General features: G+C 43.3%; 1 protein-coding gene across 1 annotated transcript in view; it reads right to left on the reverse strand.

Moving 5' to 3' along the window:
- The window catches only part of WNT10A (Wnt family member 10A), a 61,975-nt gene extending 52,030 nt beyond the window's left edge, over window positions 1-9,945 (reverse strand). Inside the window, exon 1 of the mRNA XM_087713110.1 lies at window positions 9,440-9,945. Within this exon, the coding sequence (XP_087569236.1) occupies window positions 9,440-9,504 (65 nt within the window). The 5' untranslated portion in view covers window positions 9,505-9,945. The remainder of the gene's footprint in view (window positions 1-9,439) is intronic.
- Window positions 9,946-23,603: the final 13,658 nt, after the last annotated feature.

Here is a 23,603-nt window from a genome sequence, read left to right on the forward strand (position 1 = left end):
GGTTCAAATCTCACCGGCTCAGGGTTGACTCAGCCTTCCATCCTTCCGAGGTGGGTAAAATGAGGACCCAGATTGTTGGGGGCAATATGCTGACTCTCTGTAAACCGCTTAGAGAGGCCTGGCCTGAAAGGCCTATGAAGCGGTATATAAGTCTACTGCTATTGCTACTAAAAAAAAAAAAAAAACATGAGCATAGTTATGGTAGACTTCCCAGAAATGGTCATACTTGTTGGGGCATTCTCAAAATTAGTCCACGCATCTGGAAAATGTCGCAGTTGGTGAAACTTAATGCTATTCCATATATTTCTCAACTATGTTTTCTTAGGCCTTCAAGAAGGACAGTGATAATACACATATCAGAGTGGCACCCAGAAAGAGCCTAGGTGAGACACAGGGTAATGCACTGAAATGATAATTAAGGGAAACACAATACGTTGTGCACAATCTAGTGCCTTCTGTACAGTAGCAGAAAATCTGCATAAGTGCAACAGTAAAAGTTACATAGGTTCTTTAACAGAGGCGGCTACAGGGACTGCACAGTGTGAATGCTTGCGAATCACTCAGACTTTCACCCCTTGTTTATGCAGCATGACCCTTTCCCAGGAAAAAAAATAGGATGAAATTTGTCAAAAGAGGCAGTGTTTATTATCCATTAAAGAAAACCTATTATAGTTACCTAGGATGCAGTAATGATGGCCAAGTGAGGCTGAGTTAAATTCCGACAGTCTGGTCTAACCAAATAGACAGTGTTTAAGGACAAAGAGCAAGTTTTAAGAAATAAGCCTAGATTCCTTTTTTCACTTACCCTATTTTGCAGACAAACCTCATTGGTCACCCAGTTTGACCAAAACAGCTGTTTCCTTTACCATTGAAGGAACCCACAAAAGTTGTAAAGTTGCACCCCAACTTTACAACTCTCTAGGGAAGTCGGGGTCTGCACCATAAAAAAAGAATTCATCACCACCCAGCCACAGGACCATCAAGTTCCATGTACAAATGGTTTTTTTTCTGACCTGAGAAGACTAAGCAAGAAAGGTCCGAACCCCAAAGCACTGGGGAAGAAAACCAAAGGGCTCCAAGAATGGGCATATTCTCTCTGCAGGACCTGCCTTCCTGCTCCTCCCCACTCCATAGCTCTACATGAGTTGAAACACGATTTCACCAGGAATGGCCGCAGGTCACGAGCAGTGGTGGTTGCTGCTGCTTTAATTAATGCAAGTTCCAACGATAATATATTAAGGAGGGGAGAGAGAAAAGCGACTCAGAAACAGAACTGTTAAAACTCCCGGCAACTTAGGAAAGAGAGAGAGATCCCTTATTAACCCTTCCCCTTCCTTGGTTTCAGTGCTGACTTTTTTTTTTTTTAAGGAAGGAAACTACAGCCAAGAAACGAAGTGCTGGCCATGATGACAAGTCAAAACAAGGTGCATCTCATCCCTTCTGATGATTGCTATTCCAACAATTATCTCCCTCCAATTCCCACACCATCAAATTAATTCGATTAATTACACTTCTTATAGTAGCAGACATGCAAGTAGCTTCCTCTATACCCTCTTAGCAAACCATTCTTGCTTTATTTAGCACCTACATTTTACATGGAATGAGTGCTGAACTGACTTTTCAGCCTCCATAGGCTTTAGTGGAAAGTTTATGTATCTCTGTTAAAATCTTGGCAATTACTCCAGTCAACGGACGCTCCCAAAAAAGTGTTTCATTTCCTAACCAGCTAGGCAGATTTGGGTCTTACTGGAGCATAAACTGAGTTTTGAATATCATGATTTGTTAGCCCCATGCAAAAACTCTACTATAAAGATAGATGGTAAAATGTTTTATTGGAAAGTATATGGCACAGTATGGAATAGCTTCTTTGAATCTGTAATGATTATTTTAAAGATGTTCACCAATTACAGACAGAATTAACTTTGCCTAATATGCAACAGTGGCAATATAATCAGTGAGCATGTTTTGATTTTTCCACAGATGCTGTCCTCTGCAATGAGGTTCCTACCAGAATGGCCTACCCTGCTAATATTTTGGAGCATCCTGAAGAAGATCTGGCTGTGTAACTAGGTCTTTGACAAGAATGAGTGAAGCTCCATTTTGGACAATGCAGCTTTGCTTTGCTTTTATTTATTTTATCCCAACTTTATTATTTTTTATAAATAACTCAAGGTAGGGAATATACCCCATGCTCTTTCCTCCTCCTATTTTCCCCACAGCAATTCTGTAGGTGGATTGGGCTGAGAGATGGCATGACTGTCATATAGCTGGCATAGAAAGACTAGAACTGTATACTAATCTTTTTTCTATTCATTTGTTTCTGTACATTGTTTTCTCTGTATTTTTTTTGTAGTTGCAATCAATTTTTTTTTTACACTGATAGAAAGGAATATGTGTTTCATCCAAATAGGATTATATGTCCATGCATTTTATGTAGGCATACTTTGCATATTTTCAAAACAGGATTTCATGCATTTGCAGAAGCGCACAATGTACAGTCAGGCTTAGTCTACTGCCGTGATGGCGAACCTATGCGCGCGTGGCACAGGTGGCGTGCAGAGCCCTCTCTGCAGGAATGCGAGCCGTTTCCCCAGCTCAGCTCCACCATGCATGCACGCGGGGCTCCCGCCAAACAGCTGGTTTTGAGGTCTCTGCCTCAGGGGCATGCAGGGCGCATGGGCACATGCACTGGGAGGCAGGTGCATGCACAAGAGTCATGCACGCATGCACAGGGTGAACATAGGGGTTGCGTCTGCATGAATTGGGGGTGTGCGGGAGCATGCAGGCATTGTACATTGCATTATAGTATGTGCATATGCACTTTCGGCACTCCATGCTGAAAAGGTTAGCCATCACTGGTCTGCTACATATAAAATTTGCTAAACTTGGGGATTATTTTGCCTATGACGAAAAAGAGCCCTATTCCTAAAGCTTTGAGTAAAATACTAGTATCTGGCAACATGTCCATCTCATGTAGAATGAGCAGACTGATCAAACCGAGGTCTCTCCAGGTAGCCCTCAACTTACAATCATTCATTTAGTGACCACTTGAAGTTATAACAGCACTGAAAAAGTGACTTACAACTGTTTTTCATACTTAAAGACTGTTGCAGCATCCCCGTGGTCATGTGACCAAAATTTGGACACTTGGCAAGTGACTCATATTTATGACGGTTATGGTATCCCGGGGTCATGTGATCACTTTTTGCAACTTTCTGACAAGCAAAGTCAATGGGGGAGCCAGATTCACTTAACAACCATGTTACTAACTTAACAACTGCAGTGATTCACTTAACAACTATGGCAAGGAAGGTCATAAAATGGGGCAAAACTCCCTTAACAAGTCTCTCAGTAACAGAAAATTTGGATTCAATTGCCCTCATAGGTCGAGGACTGCCTGTACGCTGACAATTCAAAATTTTTATTAGTTTATCCAAATACAATATGAAATGAAAAAAATACAAAAGAAAATAAGGGAAAAATAAGGGAGGAAAGGGGGAAGAGAAGAGTGTGGGACAAAGAGAAAGAAAGAAAGAAAAAGTGTTGACTTCCGACTCCTTTTGGTGCAGTAGAATTAGAGAATAGTGTCAAATCTCAAGTTTTATATAATAGTTTTATATATTATTATACTTTAATATAATAATACTGTATACAGTGGCCATTTCTATAAGAACAAAGCTACCTAATCGGCAAAACCCAAAATCAAAGTTTCATTTCTGGATTAAAATCAGTGGAAAAAGAAATAACAGCAATACCGTTACTGGATGTTCACTATTAACATCACCCAAATATAAGATATGCATCATACTTTCCAAAAACAAAGTGCAGGTTCTGCAAGATGGCATAAAGTAGCAATGTTGAAGAGGAGGTTCAATTATACTGATACTTCATTTAGAAAAGAAAGTCTGGATGCATGTTTTGAGAGGAAATTTCTGTCTGTTTTTACTTATAACGGTCTCTGAGAATGAAAGAAGGCACAAAGGAATCAACCATCCTTGATCTGATTATGATCAGTACAGGTGGGCAAACTGGAAGTTGTGGGGAAAATGATTGTGTAGTGCTGGATTTCTTCATTCGAAGACAAAAACAGGCAATCAATGATTGGCTAAGGGAGCTTTCCAATCATCTAGCAAAGCATAAGGAGCTATCCAGTGATGTCTTAAAGGTGCATGAATGAATGTTTTTCACCCGCTATTTGGGGAGGCTTTGGGAAGGAAGTGGAAGCAGATTATCTCTGAACACTCCTTAATACACCCCCCCCAAAAAAACCCATCACTTCTCTCCAGATTTCAGCCTACAGCCTACTCAACTACAGATGACTATTTATACCGGGGTAGTCAACCTTTGACTCCCCACTTGAATTGGTGTGTTTGTTGAGACCTTTTAAACTGGTTCTGTATTGTTGTCTGTCTTTGTTCTTCCTTTTGTATTGTTCCCTTCCCCTTCCGGTTTTGTTAGCCGCCCTGAGTCCCTTCAGGAATAGGGTGGCATACAAGTTGAATAAAACCTCAAACCTCAAACCTTTATACCTACCACCCACTTTTGTATCTCTGTTAGTAGTAAAAAAATTTAACCGCCCACCGGTTCCACAGTAATGGTGATTTATAAAGTACGGAAGTAACTTTATTTTATAAAGTTTATAAAGCAGAGTTACAGCAAATCCCTACCACCCACTATGAAAGCTTGAACGCCCACTAGTGGGCAGTAGGGACCAGATTGACTACCACTGATTTATACAGAAAACAGAGCTTAACAAATTCTGAACAGTGAGAAATAGGAAAAGAAGCTTTTCATAGCAGGAGTGGTGGGATTCAATTAACAACTGGTTCTCTGCCCTAATGACCAGCTGGGTAGGCATGGCTCAGTGGTCATGTGACCATGTGGGCGTGGCTAACTTAACATCACTCAGGAAAATGGGCACTTTGCCTTAGCTGATACAATGTAATAAGGGTTAACCAGAGTGGCACTTTCTGTAAGCAGGGCAACAAAGATTAGGCTAGAAACAACACCAGAATGTTTCCCTCCTGCCTTCCTTACAGGATACATATAGATATCCCAGAACTATAAAGATGGTATCAGGGAAGGAGGAAAAATCTCAAATCAAGCTACTGAAGTCAACATAGCAGAATGGTAACTGATAAGCAAGAACAAGTAGAACTCCTGTTTTGTCTCTGTCTTCTGCGGAGAAAGAAACACCTTCCATCCAGCACCTGTGAAGGCCTGGCGGGAACAGCAGGATTCCCATTCAACACTGACAGAAATGAAGCCAGGGAATATTTACTGACCTTGAATGAGTTCAGATCTCCAGGCTGAAGGGATTCTGCCTTAGAATCTGAGGAGAAATTTGCTAATCACTTGGCCCACCTCTGTCTGTTATCTCTGAGAAATCCTGAAGAGTGGGTGAAATATCAAATAACTTGATATTAAATGTAAATGTTGTCCCAATCATCAAAATAGGGAAAAAGAAGAATCCAGGGAACTACTGGTCACATTTGCCAGACTGAGAACTATTATATTTTAATTGGGTAATTTTCTTAGCAGATTGTGGCGATGGGCTAGACATAACAACTTTGAAAATACTATCTGATAAAGTATCCCATGTTGTTTTGATTAGGAAACTAATTAAGCTGGGGCTAGATGATAGGTCTGCAGTTGGCCTGAAAACTATTAACTCAATAATAATTCCTAATTAAAGTGTAGGTAGGTATTGACTACCTAATTACATGGTACCACGGGTGTTGCTTCTGAATCTTCCATGTTTTAATTAATAACTTAGATAAGGAAGAATGCTTATCAAATTTGCTGGTGACAAACTAGGTTGTACAGCTGATTCCAGAAGACAGGCAAAATTCAGAAATGTTCTTCACATGTTAGAAAATGGAATCAATGTAGCAGATTGGAGTTTAATAGAAACAAATGCAAAATTCTTTATTTAAGAAGTATCTGCAACCATAAGACAGGGATATCAGTCTTGCTAATACCCTGTTTCCGTAAAAATAAGATCTCCCCAGATAATAAGCCCAATCGGGCTTTTGAGCGCATGTGCTAAAATAAGGCCTTCCCAAAAATATTGCAGCACAGCAGCAGTCTTGAGGTGACCACGCTCACCGCCTCTTGCACCTCAAAAATAATAAGGCCTCCCCGAAAATAAGGTCAAGCACTTGTTTTTGGGGTCAAAAGAAAATAAGACCCTGTCTTATTTCTGGGGAAACACGGTAATACATACTTAGGAATGGTAGTTGATGACAAAATGAAAGAGAAGTATGACATGGTGGTTGAAAAGGCATTTTTAGTGTTAAGTTGCTCCCACAGAAGTTTCTAAATCACAAGAAATAATAGTTCTACTACATTGGTCAGTCCCCCCATTAAATTATAGCTATCTTTCTAAAAGATATGGATTCCCTTGTCTGATTCTCTGTGCACAAAATAATATGAATGATCTACATATCATGATCTGAGGAAGAATATGTGGCTCAGAGTATCACAAAGTACAGGTAGTCCTTGACGCATGACCATAATTGAGCCCCAAATTTCCATTGCTAAGCAAGACAGTTGTTAAGTGAGTTTTGCCCCATTTTATGACCTTTCTTGGCATGGTCATTAAGTGAATCACTGCAGTTGTTAAGTTAGTACCATGTTGAATCTGGCTTCTCCATGGAATGGAATGGAATAGAATAGAATAGAATAGAATAGAATAGAATTCTTTATTGGCCAAGTGTGGGCACCCAATGAATTTGTCTTTAATGCATATGCTCTCAGTGTACATAAAAAGGCAAGGTGAATTCGTCAAGAATCATAAAGTACAACACTTAATGATAGTTGTAGGGTACAAATAAACAATCAGGAAGCAATCAATATCAGTATAAATCGTAAGGATACGAGCAACAAAGTTACAAACAAAGCAACAAAGCCCTGCAGTCAAGTTGCAAGAGATGGATGATAGGAATGATGAGAAGACTAATAGTAAAAGTAATGCAGCCTTAGTGAATAGTTGACAGTGGGGAGGGAATTATTTGTTTAGCAAAGTGATGGCGTTCATTGACTTTGCTTGTCAGAAAGTCGCAAAAGGGGGCCAGGATACTGCAGCTGTCATAAGCATGAGTCACCTGCCAAGCACCTGAATTTTTGATCATGTAACCATGGGGACGCTGCAAAGGTCTTAAGTTTGAATAATGACCTTAAGTTACTTTTTTCATGGCCGTTAGAACTTCGAACGGTTACTAAATGAGCTGTTGTAAATTGAGGACTACGTGTACTCTTTCCCCCCTTAAACCCATTCAAAATCATGTCTGGTTTCTTGCACCCACCTCGAGGAACTAGAACAGAAAGGCGGTTTGCATTGCCTACTTATGAAAAGGGAAGGGCTCCCCTGATCCAGTCTGAAAATCCATGCCAAATCCAAAATTCACTTGAAGCCTGAAGTAAGTGGGCCCTGCTTAAGAGAGGCATGTCTGCTCTTGGAAGTGATCAGCTCCTAGCCCTCAAGCAAGGGACTTGCCCTTCGAAGAAATGATTATGAGTGTGTGTGTGTGTGTGTGTGTGTGTGAGTGTATTTGTGTGTTTTAAAATAAGGTGGCTTTGCTTGCTGTAATGAAAGCACTCCGTGTGGCATACTCCAGCCTTTTCCAAACATCACGCTGATTGATTCATTCATAAACATATCCTCTGCCCCATTAAAAAATAAATAAAATACCTCCAATCCGTTGCCTTTTGAGCAACATAAACAACTCCTGCCCATCCCTATTGTAAAAATGAGTCACAAAGATGAAAGAAAAGAAGTTAACTTACTAATTTGTATACAGAATAAGACAACCCCCCCCCCACCGGACTCAGAACCAAGCACGCATCCCATTTCTCTATTTGACCTCCACCTTTCTCCCAAAATTGGAAAGGGTGCTGTTTCTCACCCCAGATGCTTTATTAATTATTTGTTAAGTTATGGCTGTGTTCTCAGGGTTTCATTGTGAAGAAACATCCTTTGATTCTTGGCAACTTTGACACGTACATATTGGAGGGCTAAGATATGCTCTAAATTAACACCACCAAACATTGAGCCTTCTTTATCCTTTTAAATCTCTCCCCATTTCTGTTATCAAATTTCTGAGACTTGATCAATCAGTACTGATCAGTCTGTATCAGTCTCTTATTTCCTTTTGTAATCCATTCTACATTACCTTCTTTTTTAAAAAGGTTGCAGGGAAAGCACTTTTGTATGAGATTGTGGCTCAAAGTTATCTGATAAGCTTCATGTCATAAATGGGATTTAGACCAGCTCTTCCTTTTCTAAATACTAAAACTATGTCTCAAAACTCCACCATAGTAAAGGAATTGGGTTCTGCAGTACTTTGACAGCAAACACACAACAAGGGTAGCTGCGTGCCATGAATGCCAGCTGAACATGAAGGCCAACAAAAAGACCACGCAAACCACAAATTTGGTATTTTTTGTTACCTTGTCTTAGAATAGAACAGGGTAAGCCCAGATAAGCCATGGCAAACAGTTCAATGCAGGAGATGTACCATGTTCAACAAAGTTAAAATAGTAAGTTTCCAATTAGGGACTGCATATGCTGTAGAAAAGATAACATGGTTTTAGGGAAGACCATCTTAGGTCCATGATCCTCTCAAATGAATGATGGCAGAGATCAAAAGAATCTTTACAATTTATCCATTAAAGGATCCCCCCCCCCCGGTGCCCCCCGGCTGCAAATAATGATCATCTTTCTTCAAATTTAAGAAGTGAATTGAACTGCTCCATACATGGATCAAGCAGGAATCAATCTTTCTACTGTCCCCGGCTTTGACGGTGTAGGAGAAATATGGCTAACAAGTTAGAACACAACCACTTGGGAGACTGATTTCTTCCTTTCCTCTAACCCCATTTCCAGAAGATGCGAAGCAAATTCCTAACCCTAAATATTCAGAGATGAACTCCAAAATCGACACTGACAAATGAAGGCTCTCCCCCCCCCCCCGCGTCCGCTTTCATGTCAAAGCAAATGCCTCTTGGCGAGAATTTCAAGATTACCCACAGGGTGAGAATACGTTTGTAGAAGGAGATGACAGCCTGGATTATAATGTGCTGGGGGGGGGGAGCGGGGGTGAAATAATCCTGATGACTAGAGCCACTCGTAAAAAAGACAAATCTGCTTCGACACTACATTCCTGGGAGAGCTGTAATTACAGAAACAGCTCCCAAGTGACATAGCCTCCAGGCTCTTGGGGGCTTACAAGAGCTGCATTAGCCTGGGATGTGTCATTAATCTCCCTTTAGTACGGTGCATTGGCTGGCCCAGGGGTGAAAGAATTTGAAGAAGGACGCTGCCAAGCCCTGGCTATGGGGTGAAGGTCTTGCCTACCAACCTGAAGAAACCGAATCTGGAAGAGGGAGGCTGCTAAAGAACTGCGAAATAAAAAGAGGAGGGGGGTTTCTTTCTTACCTTTGGCCCCAGAGGCTGAGGAGAAGCAGGGGGTAGAGCCAAAGAAGCAGCCAGGCTTGTCCCATCCTGGAGGTTGGAAGTCCAGTCTCCACCAGCTGGTTCCTCTCCTTTCAGCGCCAGCCCAAATAAGATGGGGCAGAAGGTCCTCCTCTCCTTTCCTTCTACTCTTTGACTCTTGCCTTGTCACTTCTGGCTACTTTTTCTTTTGTAGGACTTCATCAATTGCCTCCCAGTGGAGAGTGTTCAGTTTTGGTTTTTCTGTTTATGTAAATTGGGGGGTGGGTGGGAGGTGTGGGGGCTGTTTTAATTTGACAGCTGTTCCCAAAGATCTGCCGATCTCACCTGCGAGGAGCACCTCGGGCCTGCCTTCTCTCCTCTCTCCGCCCGTCTCTTCCTTCTTCACCAGGGTGGCTGGTCGGCGAAGAGACGTCGGACGTTACCCCTTGCAGACGAGAGCAACTGGCTCCGCGAAGCTTCTCGGGACTCCATGCGGACAGGTCCTTCTCCTCCGCCCCCATTTGAGCGCGCTGGGCGCAGAAGGGAAGAAAAGGAGGCTGGCAATGGTTCCCCCCCCCCCGCCCTGCTATCTAAGTACACACCCTCTCTTCTTTTTTTGCAACTGGGAAACACCCCCCACCCACCCGACGGTGGAAGCTACAGCAGGGCTGTAGCACCTCTTCTTGGGCAGAGCGATCTTTTCTCCGGGGGTGGGGGCAAAGGTGGGGTCAGAAGGCACGTGCGGCCTTGGCAGCCCGACCACTGGGCACCCTCGGCTTCAGCCAAAGCCCCAGTGCCCGCCCCGATCCTGGTGCCGGGAAGAAAGTGAACAAGGAGGCAAACTGGCGGCGGCGGTTTCTCGGACGGGGCGGCAGCAAAGCCCTCTCTCTCTCTCCCCGCGCGTCGCGTTTCTCAACTACCGAGCCAGCGCCCCAAGCCCGAGTCCCGACACGCCCGTGCAGGAGCCCTCGGGCAGGCGGGCGAGCAGGCAAAGGACGGGTCGGGAAGCGTGTGCCAACCGCGCTCCTGAAGGCAGGCGCATTTTGAAACGCCTTGCGCGCCACAGGAACCCGCGCGGCCGTCGCCTTAACGCAGACATCGAAGAGGCTGCGAGGCCAGGCGCGCTGCTCAGTTTGACACAGCTGGAGAGCGAGCGACGCTCCGGCTCAGGCGCTCGCCCCTTTCGCAAAGCTTGGCACTTGGCGCTTTCTTAAGCCTTTTCGGACAGGCTCGCTCGCTCGTAGGCCCTCTCTATGCGGAGCATGCAAGCCACGTAGCCAAAGGGCTCGCCAAGATGCAGACTGCAGAGATGCACACCTACTAAACCCTCACAGCACTTTTCTTTCTCTGCTTGCTACTCCGAGGACAACGCAAGGGACGGCTAGCATTAGGGAACACCCCTCCCCCTTTGGAGGCTTCTCCAGGTAGTCTTCGAGTTACAACAGTTCGTTTAGTGACCGTTCAAAGTTACAGTAGCACTAGGGAAAGGGACCGATGACTCGTTTTTACTCTGATGACTGTTGCAGCATCCCTATGGTCACGTGATTGACATTTGGATGTTTGACAACTGACTCACATCTTATGAGGGTTGCAGTGTCCTGGAGTCACGAGGGTCCCCCTTCCGACAAGCAAAGTCAAGGGGGAAACCAGATTTGCTTAAACAACTGGGTTACTAATTTAAGAACCACAGTGATTCACTTAACAAATGTGATAAGAAAAGTTGTAAAATGGGGCAAATTCGCTCAACAAGCTTCTCACTTAACAACATAAATTTTGTGCTCAATTGTGGTTGTAAGTTGAGGACTACCTAACTTGCCAAACAGTTCAGAAATCAATTGTGGCTTTTTTTAAAAGTACAAATTAGTTAGTACACATAGTTAGCAGCACCTTTCCATATTTAAATGTTCAGGCATATATATAAAAAGTCACAACCCCTGGTATGCCCAAATATGGGAGGAAGGTCACACTTCCACTCTCTGTCTTCGGCTCGTCACAAGAGACCATCCAGACAGAAACCCAATATTTTTTACTGTTGCCTTTTTGTTACATTTGTTATATTTATGCTGATAAATAAATAAAGGGAGACTAGTATAGATCTATTTCAAGCTATTTAGCTCTCATCAGCTAGCCATACCCATGTTGGGAATCGAACCTGTGCTCTATTGCCTCTTAGGCAGATGTGTTAACCATTGAGCTACACAGCTCGACTCCTTATATTTAAGCCTTTAGGTCCAACCCAGTCTTCAGCAACTGAAGCAGGAGGTAGGAAGGGACCTAGGCCAGCTCCTGCTCAAGCAGGAAACCCTATACCAGTGATGGCGAACCTTTTCGGCACCAAGTGCCGAAAAGGGAGCATGCACTCTCGTTGGAGACACAATCCGGAAGAGGAGCTGCCCAAGAGAAATGAGCATGCTATAAAATGAACTTCCGGTTTCTGGAATGTGCATGTGCATGCATGCCAGCAAGCTGGTCTTCTAATTACTGGTGTGCATATGCGCACGATGATCAACTGGCTGGCGCGCATGCTCACATCAGAAAATGGAAGACCAGCTCTTCTGGTGTCTGGCACTTCCGCATGCATGAAGGGCAGCTGATCATTGCGTGCGCATGCGTGCCAGAAACCCAGAAGAGGAACGGATGATGCCGCATGAGCCAAGTGACATGGCTCCATGTGCCACTTTGGGCATGCATGCCATAGGTTCGTCATCATGGCCCTATACCATTTCAGACAATAACATAGATTAACAGAGTTGGAAGGGACTTTGTAGGTCATCTAGTCTAACTCCCTGCACAACAGGAGAATCTATACCATTTCAGACAAGGGGTTGTCTAGTATCTTCTTGAAATCCTCCAGTGATGGGGTAACCACAACAAGACTTGTCCATTTATTCTTTGTTGAAGGATAGAGGATGGTTTCCTGACGGAGAGTGTTGCAAAATATTGGATTATTAGACTGTTTAATAGGAGGCCTTTACTCTTGGATTTCTCAGTGTGGTACCCAGCATATCTATGCACCTGAGACTTACTGATTTTTAAAAATTATTTTAATTAATGGAAAAACTAGAAAGCAAATATGTTGCAGAGTCCAGAGCCAGTTTTTGATATCAAATGTATCTATTTTCAAGAAAAGTATACATTATAAACCATAGAGAATTCTGCCATGATTAGATATGACTCTGTAGTTTACAAGATGAAAAATGACTAAATTTCCATTACAAACTAATTCAAAACTACTTGGGAAGCCCTGAAATAATTGAACATAATGGATCAAAACATATGTCATCATATTGAATCCATAGCTATATTAATGGCTAATTCTAGATCGTGAATGCTCTATGAAAGGGCTCAGTTTTTAATATTTTCCTAAATACGATCAAGGAGGAATCCATCTAATTTCTACAGCAAGGCTGCTCCAAAGAACCAGCTCTGCTGCTAAAAAGTCTCCCTGCTTCCCTCCTGTTTATTTCCCCGGAAGTGGGAAATTATCAATTGTTTCTCCCGAGACCAACCGACTTTTTCCAATTTCACTTAAAGATAGCTAAGGGCAAAGTAATAAAGGGCTGTACAGGTAAAACCAACATTTTGGGTTCAAGTATCCAGAAGCCCATTAGAAGCTACTGCTGGGCCTGAAGAACAGGTACAATTTGCTCCCAGCTACACTAGCAATAGCACTTAGACTTATATATCACTTCACAGTGATTTACAGCTCTCTCTAAGCAGTTTCCAGAGTCATCATATTATTGTCAATAGTCTGGGTGCTCATTTTACAGCTCTCTCTAAGCAGTTTCCAGAGACAGACTATTGCTCCCGAGAAAAAGAGTCCTAATTTTAAAGCCTTCTCTAAGCAGTTTACAGAGTCAATCCTATTGTCCTCAACAATCTGCGTTGTCATTTTACCAACCTGGGAAGGATGGAGGGCTTAGTCAACCTTGAGCTGGTCAGAAAGCAGTACCAGTTAGTATTTGGGCCACTGTATTTTGGACCAGTTGTAGTTTCCAAGTGGTCTTTAAAGGCAGCTCCATGAACAGCATATTGCAGTGGTGCTATGGTAGTAATGAGGATTTAGTTTAATATTCTTAGGTCGTCTTGCATTACTGGTGTACCAAAAGAAATGGGCAAACATTCCGTGGCTATGGCTTCTAGCAGCTATTCTAACAGAAGCCATAGGTCTAGGAGCATGCCAAGTCTTTATTTTGCCCATATTTTCTCTGGTGTTGCTATGCTAATGATTTCTCTTAAGAACACCACGTCCAAGTATTCAAAGTAATCTACTTTCATTTAATTATCCCTCCCATTCTCCCATGATGCTCTTTATGACCAAGTCATATCTTCTATGTCAGTATAGTCTCACTTCTTGCTTCAAATTTCTCCTAGCCTATGTTTATCTAAGTAAACCTCATCTCAAAAGCTAGGCTGTCCAGGCATTATGGTCCATTGGACCTAGAACACGCTACTTGGGGGAGGGTGCTATACGTATATGAGTAGAAAAGTATTCCTTAAATATTCTGTCATGTAATCCAAATGTCCCAGGCTAAACCCAAAAAGGAGAATACTGGTGAGTTGACAAAAGTCAAAGATGAGAAGAGTTTTGTTCGTTTTTAAAAAAATAACTTTACTATGAATCTTTATTGAAGAAGACTTCAAATAAAACCCTACTTAGGTTATTCATAGTCAGGAAATGTTCGTTATTAGTGGAATAAATATAGAGAACCAGACAGATATTTGTCTCTTGTATTCCATGATTGGTTGGCATTACAAATCAACCCTCCCCCTCTCATACTGCAACATATTCTTGCAGGTTTGACTAGATTGTTTCTATTCATCCTGTTATCTTTCCTATTTGTGTGATGCAGGTTCCTCGAGGTAGGTCTGCAGGCGGCTAAGGTTATCTTTCTTTGAGGCACTTATAAATGGTGCCATTATTGCTGTTCATTATCGTTCTTTGAAAAAGTTACCACTTACAGATGAGATAATCCAGTCCTGGGTATGGGAAACAGCTGCGGGGGAAGACCTTAAAGAAAAGGACCAGCAGCCAAGATTAAATGCAGCAGTTGCATTTGAATTGAAGGGATCTTTAAACTGGGGCCAGCTTTGCCATACAGTAGGGTGAAGTGATTTGCTTCAGGCAATGCTTTATCTGCTTTATCTATGATAGAGAAAGAGAGATTGCATGTACCAAGGGCAAGTATGGCGCAGTAAGATTTTAAAGAGTTGAGTAGTAGCTGGGCTAGGATGGAAAGTGGGTTTGCATTCTACAGCAAAATGTTTGGTGCCACCATCGCTTCAGGCATCTTTGGATAGTCGGGAAACGTGACAGTTTGCCAGATCAAGTGAAATAGTCTTTTTACAACAAAAAGTGAGAATCTTTCTTTATTCCAGACTAGCTGTTAACCAGGCGTTGCCCGGGTATTTGTTTATCTCAAACCTGTATTAGACATTCATAAATGTCTGGACCAAATGTAATTTCTAATGTTGGATTTTCCCCCTTACCAGAAGGAACCCCTTTGTGGAGTACTGTGAAGTCATTACCATGGCAACTCCACTGTGCTGTGCAGTAGAAGCCATTTTAAGGCAGTACAGTATAGTCCATTTTAAGGCACAACAGGCTGTATCTTAACAGAACACAGACCCCGAGGGGTGTTAGGGTTGTCTTATCCCCCCACACTCTTGTTTCCAGGGAGTAAGTCATTTGTGTACCAAGCTTGGTTGAAATTGCTCAAGGTGTTCCAGAGTTATGCTGGAACATATACATACACAGGCATGTCTATATAGATAGATTAGTGTCAATGCTCTAGACCAGGGGTAGTCAACCTTTTTATACCTACCGCCCACTTTTGTATCTCTGTTAGTAGTAAAATTTTCTAACCGCCCCCCGGTTCCACAGTAATGGTGATTTATAAAGTAGGGGAGTAACTTTACTTTATAAAATTTATAAAGCAGAGTTGCAGCAAACCCCTACCGCCCACCATGAAAGCTGGAATGCCCAGTGGGCAGTAGGGACCAGGTTGACTATCACTACTCTAGACCATTGGAGAGGGAGAAAAACCCATATTAATAGCCAAATAGAAGTGTCCTATTTTAATCATCCTTTCGTACTAAGCTGTGGTTGAATAGATATTAATTCTGCTGCAATTTCAATCCATTCTGCATTTTGAAGGCAAACAGAATAATCAAGGGACAAAAATATTCCTAGGATAGACCTTGAGGAAAAGAGGCCAAGTATGTCAAGGGAAGATAGAAGCGAAATACATAAAGTTATACCTGTTGTAGATTAAATGAAAGCTACCACTTCTCAGTCTTACATAATGTGAGGTCAACCAATGAAGTTGGATGGTAGACAATTCCAGACAGATAAAAGGAAGTACTTCAAAGACACAAAGGCTAATTAAACTATACATTACTTTAAAATGCTGTGATCGCTACCAACTGGAATTGCATTAATTTTGACTGTATATTATATCCAATATTAGAGACAACAAATCTTTCAACACCAGTTTTGGGGGCACATGAGAGAAAGAATGACTGCTATCTGTGTTTGGGTTTCCCACAAACAGCTGAATCCATCCATTCTATTTTCCCATTTTGGGAACAGGATTACATAGATTTTTGGACTGACCTAACCAAATTACGTTCACAGTGTAATGGCTGTATTTCAAAAATTGTTTCATGCAATTTCTTTGGCCTTGCTAGAAGTAGATCCAGAAAGGAGAGGGTATAATTCCTGTGATCGTATTTTCTTTGAAAAAATAAAGAACAAATCTGAAAAGGGAGCAAATCTAAAAGAAGTAATAAAGATAAAATAAACATTTTTAATGCTTCTGTTTATATAACTTCACTTTAAAAAGGAAAACTCAAGAGCAAAACCAAAGAAAACATGAATGTAAAATACTGTGCATTAAGGGTTACCATTTGTACAGTAAAAGTTAAGGTTCCACCACAAAACCGCGATGCCCTTATCCGCGCCGACATAAGTGCGGAGGCAAATCCGCGGCGTCCGAAGCGCTAAGAAAAAAACGACCCTACCGCCGCGACAACAGCGCGGCGACAGAAGGGCGTTCTACATGCTTCGTTCTTTGCCTCCAAAGGTAGCCCTCCTCCTCCAGCTGACAGCGGCAGCGGGCACGGGGCAAAGTGGGCTGCCCAGCAGCAGCAGCCCGCGGGAAGGGTCCAGCTCAGCCGCGGGGGGCAGCAGGAAGCCCGCGGGGGGCCCAAGCGGGGCTGCCGACGCCGGCGGAGGAGGAGGACGCAGCAGCGGTGGCGGCTGAGGCTCTCCCTGGGCCGGCAAAATGGGCTTGCCCGGCGGAGGCAGGCCGCCCTCTTCTTCCTCAACAACATCTCCTTGGATGGGTGGCCTCTGCCACCGGTGCCTCCCCTGGAGGAAGAGGCAGGGCGGGCGGCGGCGGCAGCAGAGGCTCTCCTGGGGCCGGTGAAGCGGGCTTGCCCGGCGGCAGCGGCCGCCCGTCCAAGGAGATGTTGTTGAGGAAGAAGAGGGCGGCCTGCCTCTGCCGGGCAAGCCTGCTTCACCGGCCCCGGGAAAGCCTCAGCCGGCGCCGCTGCTGCGTCCTCCGCCGTTGCCGGCGCTCGGGCCCCCCACGGGCTTCCTGCTCCCCCCGCGGCTGAGCTGGACCCTTCCCGCGGGCTGCTGCTGCTGGGCAGCCCGCTTTGCCCCATGCCTGCTGCTGCTGTCAGCTGGAGGAGGAGGGCTACCTTTGGAGGCAAAGAACGAAGCATGTAGAACGCCCTTCTGTCGCCGCGCTGTTGTCGCGGCGGTGATGACGCGCGGTGATGACGTCGCGGCTTTAGCGACGCGATTTAATCTCCGCTATTTTGCGTAGTGCGGTTTTGTCGTGCCACGAAAGTTAAATCACCAACATAAAGGACAAAAGTCAATTTTGACTAACCCTTTATAATAATAAATAATACATTCATTAAATGTATAATAAATTAAAATAAAATTCATTTGGGAAAAGTTTACACCCCACCCTCACCCTGCCAACAAAAGTGTGTATAGTCAAGGCTATGGTTTTCCCAGTTGCAATGTATGGCTGTGAAAGTTGGACCATAAGGAAGGCTGAGCACCAAAGAATTGAAGCCTTTGAACTAAGGTGCTGGAGAAGACTCCCTTGGACTGCAAGGCGATCAAATTGGTCAGTCCTAGAGGAGATCAACCCTGACTGCTCCTTAGAAGACCAGATCCTGAAGATGAAACTCAAATACTTTGGCCACCTAATGAGAACAAGAGACTCACTGGAGAAAAGCCTAATTCTGGGAAAGATTGGGGGCAAAAAAAGAAGGGGACGATAGAGAATGTGGTGGCTGGATGGAGTCATTGAAGCAGTAGGCGTGAGCTTAAATGGACTCTGGGGGATGGTAGAGGACAGGAAGGCCTGGAGGAACGTTGTCCATAGTTTTGTGATGGGTTGGACATGACTTCGCAACCACCACCACCACCACCAACAACAACAACAACAACAACAACAACAACAACACAGTCCTGTGATTTCCCTGGACTCCTAAATTCCTTTTTATACCCAATATGGAGATGCCACCAATTAACTATTTCAAATAAAAATTGTGAGGCGTTTTTTTTTAGCCTGAGGGCTACATCTAAGCACACTCTTCCTCTCCCTGACACATGTATAAATCCCCATGGAAGCACCCACAATCCTCATCCCATTCCACCAGCAGTCAGCAAATCAGCTAGCTGGCAAGGAGCAGATGATCAGCCTCCTGTTGTCATTAATTATAAAAGAAACAGTTTTTGTTGGCTAGCTGCTCATACTAATTAAGCTGGCCACTGGGGAAGGCATCTATTATGCTGGTTATTTCTGTCCGAAACCCAAACAAACAAATCACATAGTTCAAAATCAGTAATTTTCACTTAAAATCTCAACAGGACAAATATGGGGGTGCTTGAGGATTACATGCAGAGCATAAAATGCTCTTCAGGTTTTTTCAAAAAGAAAATGGCAAAATCTGGGGAAATGGGGAATTCTTTTAATAGTAGCCCAACCCTGAATCATGAGACTCTCAGTTTCCTTTTCCACAGGGAATAGTTGTTTGGTTTTGGGGTTTTTTGTGAATTATTTTTCTCCACAGCCCTCACCTCCCATTTGTTTTTAAAATCTACTTTTCTTTCTTTGTCTTCCACTTCAAATTCTGTACAGTTTTTTATACACAGATCCTGCCAAAAGATGCTCTTTTACACACTGTCTTTCCAACATTGTGTTGGAAAAATGCAAATCACTGAAAACTATTGCAGGCTCCTTTTCATGAATTCCTATTCTGTTGCTAGCAGCAATTAGGTCAATCAAAGAGCAATTACTTTAATTAAATGTCCCCCCACCCAATCTTTAATACTATGTGGTAGGGAGAGGTTTGGCTACTGAGCATTTTTTAAATACGCAAACGTGCTTTGAGACTGTTGGCAACATGGCTGCCACAATGTCTGGTCCTCCTCAGAAGGATCAGTTTTTATTTATTGTCAAACATGTACAAGATAACAGGTATAAGTATAAACATGGACATGGACAAAGGAAATGAGTACAAATAAATGGGGACAATAGGACAGAGATGGAAGGCATGCTGGTGCACTTATGCATGCCCTCTTTTACAGACCTCTTAGGAATGGGGTGAGGTCCACCATAGACAGTTTGAGGTTGAAGCTGTGAGGGTTTGCGGATGTAACAATGGAGTCAGATAGTGCATTCCAAGCGTTGACCACTCTGCTGCTGAAGTCATATTTTCTGAAATCGAGTTTGGAGCAATTTACCTTGAGTTTGTATCTATTGTTTGCTCATGTATTATTGCGATTGAAGCTGAAGTAGTCATTGACAGGTAGAACATTGCAGCAGACAATTTTGTGTACTATGCTTAGGTCAGACTGTAGGCACTGTAGTTCCAGGTTGTCCAAGCCCAAAATTTTGAGCCTGGTGGCATAAGGAATTCTATTGTGAGCAGAGGAGTGGAGGACTCTTCTCATGAAATACCTCTGGATCTGTTCAGTTGTATTAATGTCCGATATACAGTGTGGATTCCAGGCAGGCGAGCTGTATTCGAGAATTGGTCTGGCAAAGGATTTGTATGCCCTAGTTAGCAGTACAACGTTATCAGAGAAGAAGCTTTGCAAAATTAGGTTAACAACTCTTAATGCCTTTTTGGCAATGCTGTTACAGTGAGCTCTGGGGCTTAGATCATTTGAGATGAGTACTCCTAGGTCCTTGAGAGAGTGAAGGTCATCTCCGAGGTCATATCCTCCCATTTTGTATTTGGTGTTCTGATTTTTATTGCCAATGTTTAAGACAGAGTATTTGTTAGTTGAGATTTGGAGTTCAGAAGATGAAGTGAATAAGAGAGATCAGTATGGCCTCACTATTCCCTTAGGATGTTTTGTGTTGTCTCACAGATGTGTTTCTTTTTTTACCCCACCACATACTTTTCATGGAATATTGAACTGTATCCCTCCATTTTATATGCTGAGAATGCCTGTGGGCCCCATGTGGGGTTTAGAGACACACTATTATACACTAAGAGCTTATGCACCGGAGACCAATTTCTTGTGTGTCCAATCACACTTGGCCAATAAAGAATATTCTTTTCATTATTAAAGATGTTGCCAGAGGCTGAAACTTCATTTTGCCTCCTGTCATCTTCTCTTGTAATTTTTTTTTAATTAAAAGAATTGGCTAAAATTAAAAGATGGAACCAGAGAGCCCTATCAGTGCCAAGGAAAATTCCCCTACGCTATTTTGCCTAGTCCCGAGAGTAAAGCCTTTTCTTCATTTAAAACAAAATATGATTTCCATTACATTCCAAGGCACAACTGTACAAGGATTCAACCCGTATATATGTCTATGTATATAAAAGAACCAAGCCAGACATTAAACACTGTTTTTATTCACATACTTGGGATATTCCTCCTCTTTTTGAGAAAGCAAAATGAATGCACCCACTGAAGTCATGGGGATTTTTTTAGACATTCTTAACATTGTTTTCCACCTAGAACTAATCTCCCACATTCTACTGGATGCCAAAGTTTGGCTACCTTCAAGCACACACCAAGAACTGTAGCAGTGGACACCAAGTTGTGATTGGGGGGAAATACCTAGTTTCCCCCGGAGGGTTTTCTTACCTTGTTATAAAGGACAAGCTGCTTTAGCGCAGCAGTTTGAATCCACTCGGGTTGGAAGCAGTGGTGAAATTCAAATATTTTTTACTACCACTTCTGTGCTATATCATGACAGTAACTTGGTCGGCATGGTGTGACTTGGTGGGCGTAGCTTGGTGGACATGGCAGGGGAAGGATACTGCAAAATCTCCATTCCCACCCCATTCTGGGGCCAGCCAGAGATGGCATTTGCCGGTTCTCTGAACTACTCAAAATCTCCACTACCAGTTCTCCAGAACCTGTCAGAACCTGCTGAATTTCACCCCTGGTTGGAAGGCAAAATAGAAGTCAAGAGACTTGCCCTCTTCTCCCAAGAAAGGGCTCTGAATTGCAGCAGGAATACCACAGCAGACTCTAGTTTCTATGCCAAGAGGTTTCATCTCACAGACAGCCCATCCCTGATCTTGGGCTTTGACCTTGAGAACATATGTACGTATGTTTAAATGAGCCTGCAAATTAATTAGATGGTAGCACAACTCCTTTATATTCATAATTAATACAAATGTACGGAGCAGGCCTATCTAAGTGTTTTAAAGATGGAGTCAGCAAATCTGTTTCTGTGCTGCATCTGAAGTTGACTATAGCAGAAATGACCCTAGAAGCCTAGAATCACGAGGAACTAGGCAGCTGGGGAGAAAATCCCTGGTCACTTTTGACCGCAGTGGACATGAGATCATTGAGTTCATCAGAATCAGCTAGATAGCAGTGGGGCTTTGCTCTACTATTTACAGGTGTCTAAATCATTGCTTTCATCTCTATAATCATAACCTTAGTGTAAATGGGCTCGGCAGGGTGTTTAAATGTGGTATATCATGACAGTAGCTGGCTCAGCAGTTTCCACCTAGGCAGAGATCCATGTTTTTCTCTAGCTAGGGTGGGAGCTGTTATTACTAGGGGCTATGACTGGGCTATAACCTTAGACTTGTACATTTGACCTTCATGTAAACAGCTGCTTTTCTGTAATAGGTGCCCTCCTTCTAGAGAACAACCACAAACCTGCAATCTACCCAGTAAGTTTTCAAAACAATGCCATCAGCTTAGTCCTACAGACGAATACACCGATACCCAGAAAGAACAGAAGGAGAAGGAGAAGCAACTTAGATAGGGCCCTTTCTAAACACTGGGCCAAGAAAGTTGAGAAATCTCGTTCCTTACCATATTTTAAGATGATGGATGATGGACAGCTAAATGGATAGAATAACTTTATTAGACTGAATAAATGATCCACCAAGCTTAGCATCTTTTCCCACAGTAACCAGGAAAACACTTGTGATTTTAAGTCCACACTCTAGGTCGGAAAGTGATACTCAAGTTGTGTGCCCCATCAACTAATATGTGATGGGATGCTGAGTTATATTAGACTAATAACTACTTTGTTATTAAATGTTTGTTATTAAATAAGTTATTAGCTTATTTTCAATTCACTTTCCTACTTCCCTCAGTAGAAGTATCAACATGATTTTTTTTTACTGTTTTAAAAAGATAGGTGCCCCAAGATTTTATAAAATATAAATGTTCTGAATTGTTACATATTGATTAATCATATCAAAAAGTTAAGTTTGGGAATCTGCTACACAGCCCTCTTGTCCAAAGTCAAACCAACATTGTTGATTGAGGCCCAGTGATCAGATTTTGTCCCAAGTAAAAACTTTTACTCCTAAATTGTAATATCTGTATTGCAAAAATCTGGGTGAGCCTTAGTGGGCAACAAAGAGATACAGAATAGCTAATCTGTCAGAAGGTTACAACCCAGGTAAAGTATGCCTGTCCTGAGAACAAACCAGTTTTCCCCAATCTAGTGGCCTGTTTAATGTGATCAGTTTGCAACCCTTGGAATCTTCAGCCAACTGGAAAGGAGTTCTACTTGTAAGCTAAAATGGAAGATACCAATATGAGAAGGCCAATGTAGACAAAAAATCAATTCATTGATAAAGATAGGTCTCGGGAGATGCGGTGACTCAGTGGCTAAGATGCTGAGCTTGTCGATCAGAAAGGTTGGCAGCTCGGCAGTTCAAATCCCTAGTGCCCACATAATGGAGTGAGCTCCCATTATTTGTCCCAGCTTCTGCCAATCTAGCAGTTCAAAAGCGCATAAAAATGTAAGTAGAAAAATAGGGACCACCTTTGGTGGGAAGGTAACAGCGTTCCGTGCTCCTTTGGCATTTAGTCATACCAGCCACATGACTACAGAGACATCTTCAGATAGCGCTGGCTCTTTGGCTTTGAAACAGAAATGAACACCACACCCTAGAGTCAGGACGACTAGTACATATGTGCGAGGGAAACCTTTACTTTTATCTTTAAAGATAGGTCTATAGTTATAAACCAGAGTTAACTGCATGCAAATCTAATAAATTTTTCAAGGACCTGGAGAACCCTGGACTAAAATGGCATCCTAGCAACAAATGACATGCTAAAATGGCATCCTATTCCATAGCACTGCTAGACTTGCAAGAAACTTTCTGGTCTGAGTCCTTCATATAAAGACAGAGATAGGCAGAATAAACAGCATTCAGGAATTTTAACAGGATAGTTCTAAATTAGGGTTCCACCACAAAACTGCGATGCCATTATCCGCGCCGACATAAGTGCGGAGGCAAATCCGCGGCGTCCGAAGCGCTAAGAAAAAAAACGACCCTACCGCCGCGACAACAGCGCGGTGACAGAAGGGCGTTCTACATGCTTCGTTCTTTGCCTCCAAAGGTAGCCCTCCTCCTCCAGCTGACAGCGCCAGTGGGCACGGGGCAAAGCGGGCTGCCCAGCAGCAGCAGCCCGCGGGAAGGGTCCAGCTCAGCCGCGGGGGGCAGCAGGAAGCGGAGGAGGACGCGGCAGCGGCGGCGGCTGAGGCTCTCCCAGGCCGACGAAGCGGGCTTGCCCAGCGGAGGCAGGCTGCCCTCTTCTTCCTCAACAACATCTCCTTGGACGGGCGGCCTCCGCCGCCGGCGCCTCCCCCGGAGGAAGAGGCAGGGCGGGCGGCGGTGGCGGCTGAGGCTCTCCCGG

Source organism: Thamnophis sirtalis, unplaced genomic scaffold, assembly GCF_051295495.1.
Source record: "Thamnophis sirtalis isolate CommonGarterSnake01/CBP01778 unplaced genomic scaffold, rThaSir2_p1.2 scaffold_1, whole genome shotgun sequence".
Taxonomy (NCBI): Eukaryota; Metazoa; Chordata; class Lepidosauria; order Squamata; family Natricidae; genus Thamnophis; species Thamnophis sirtalis.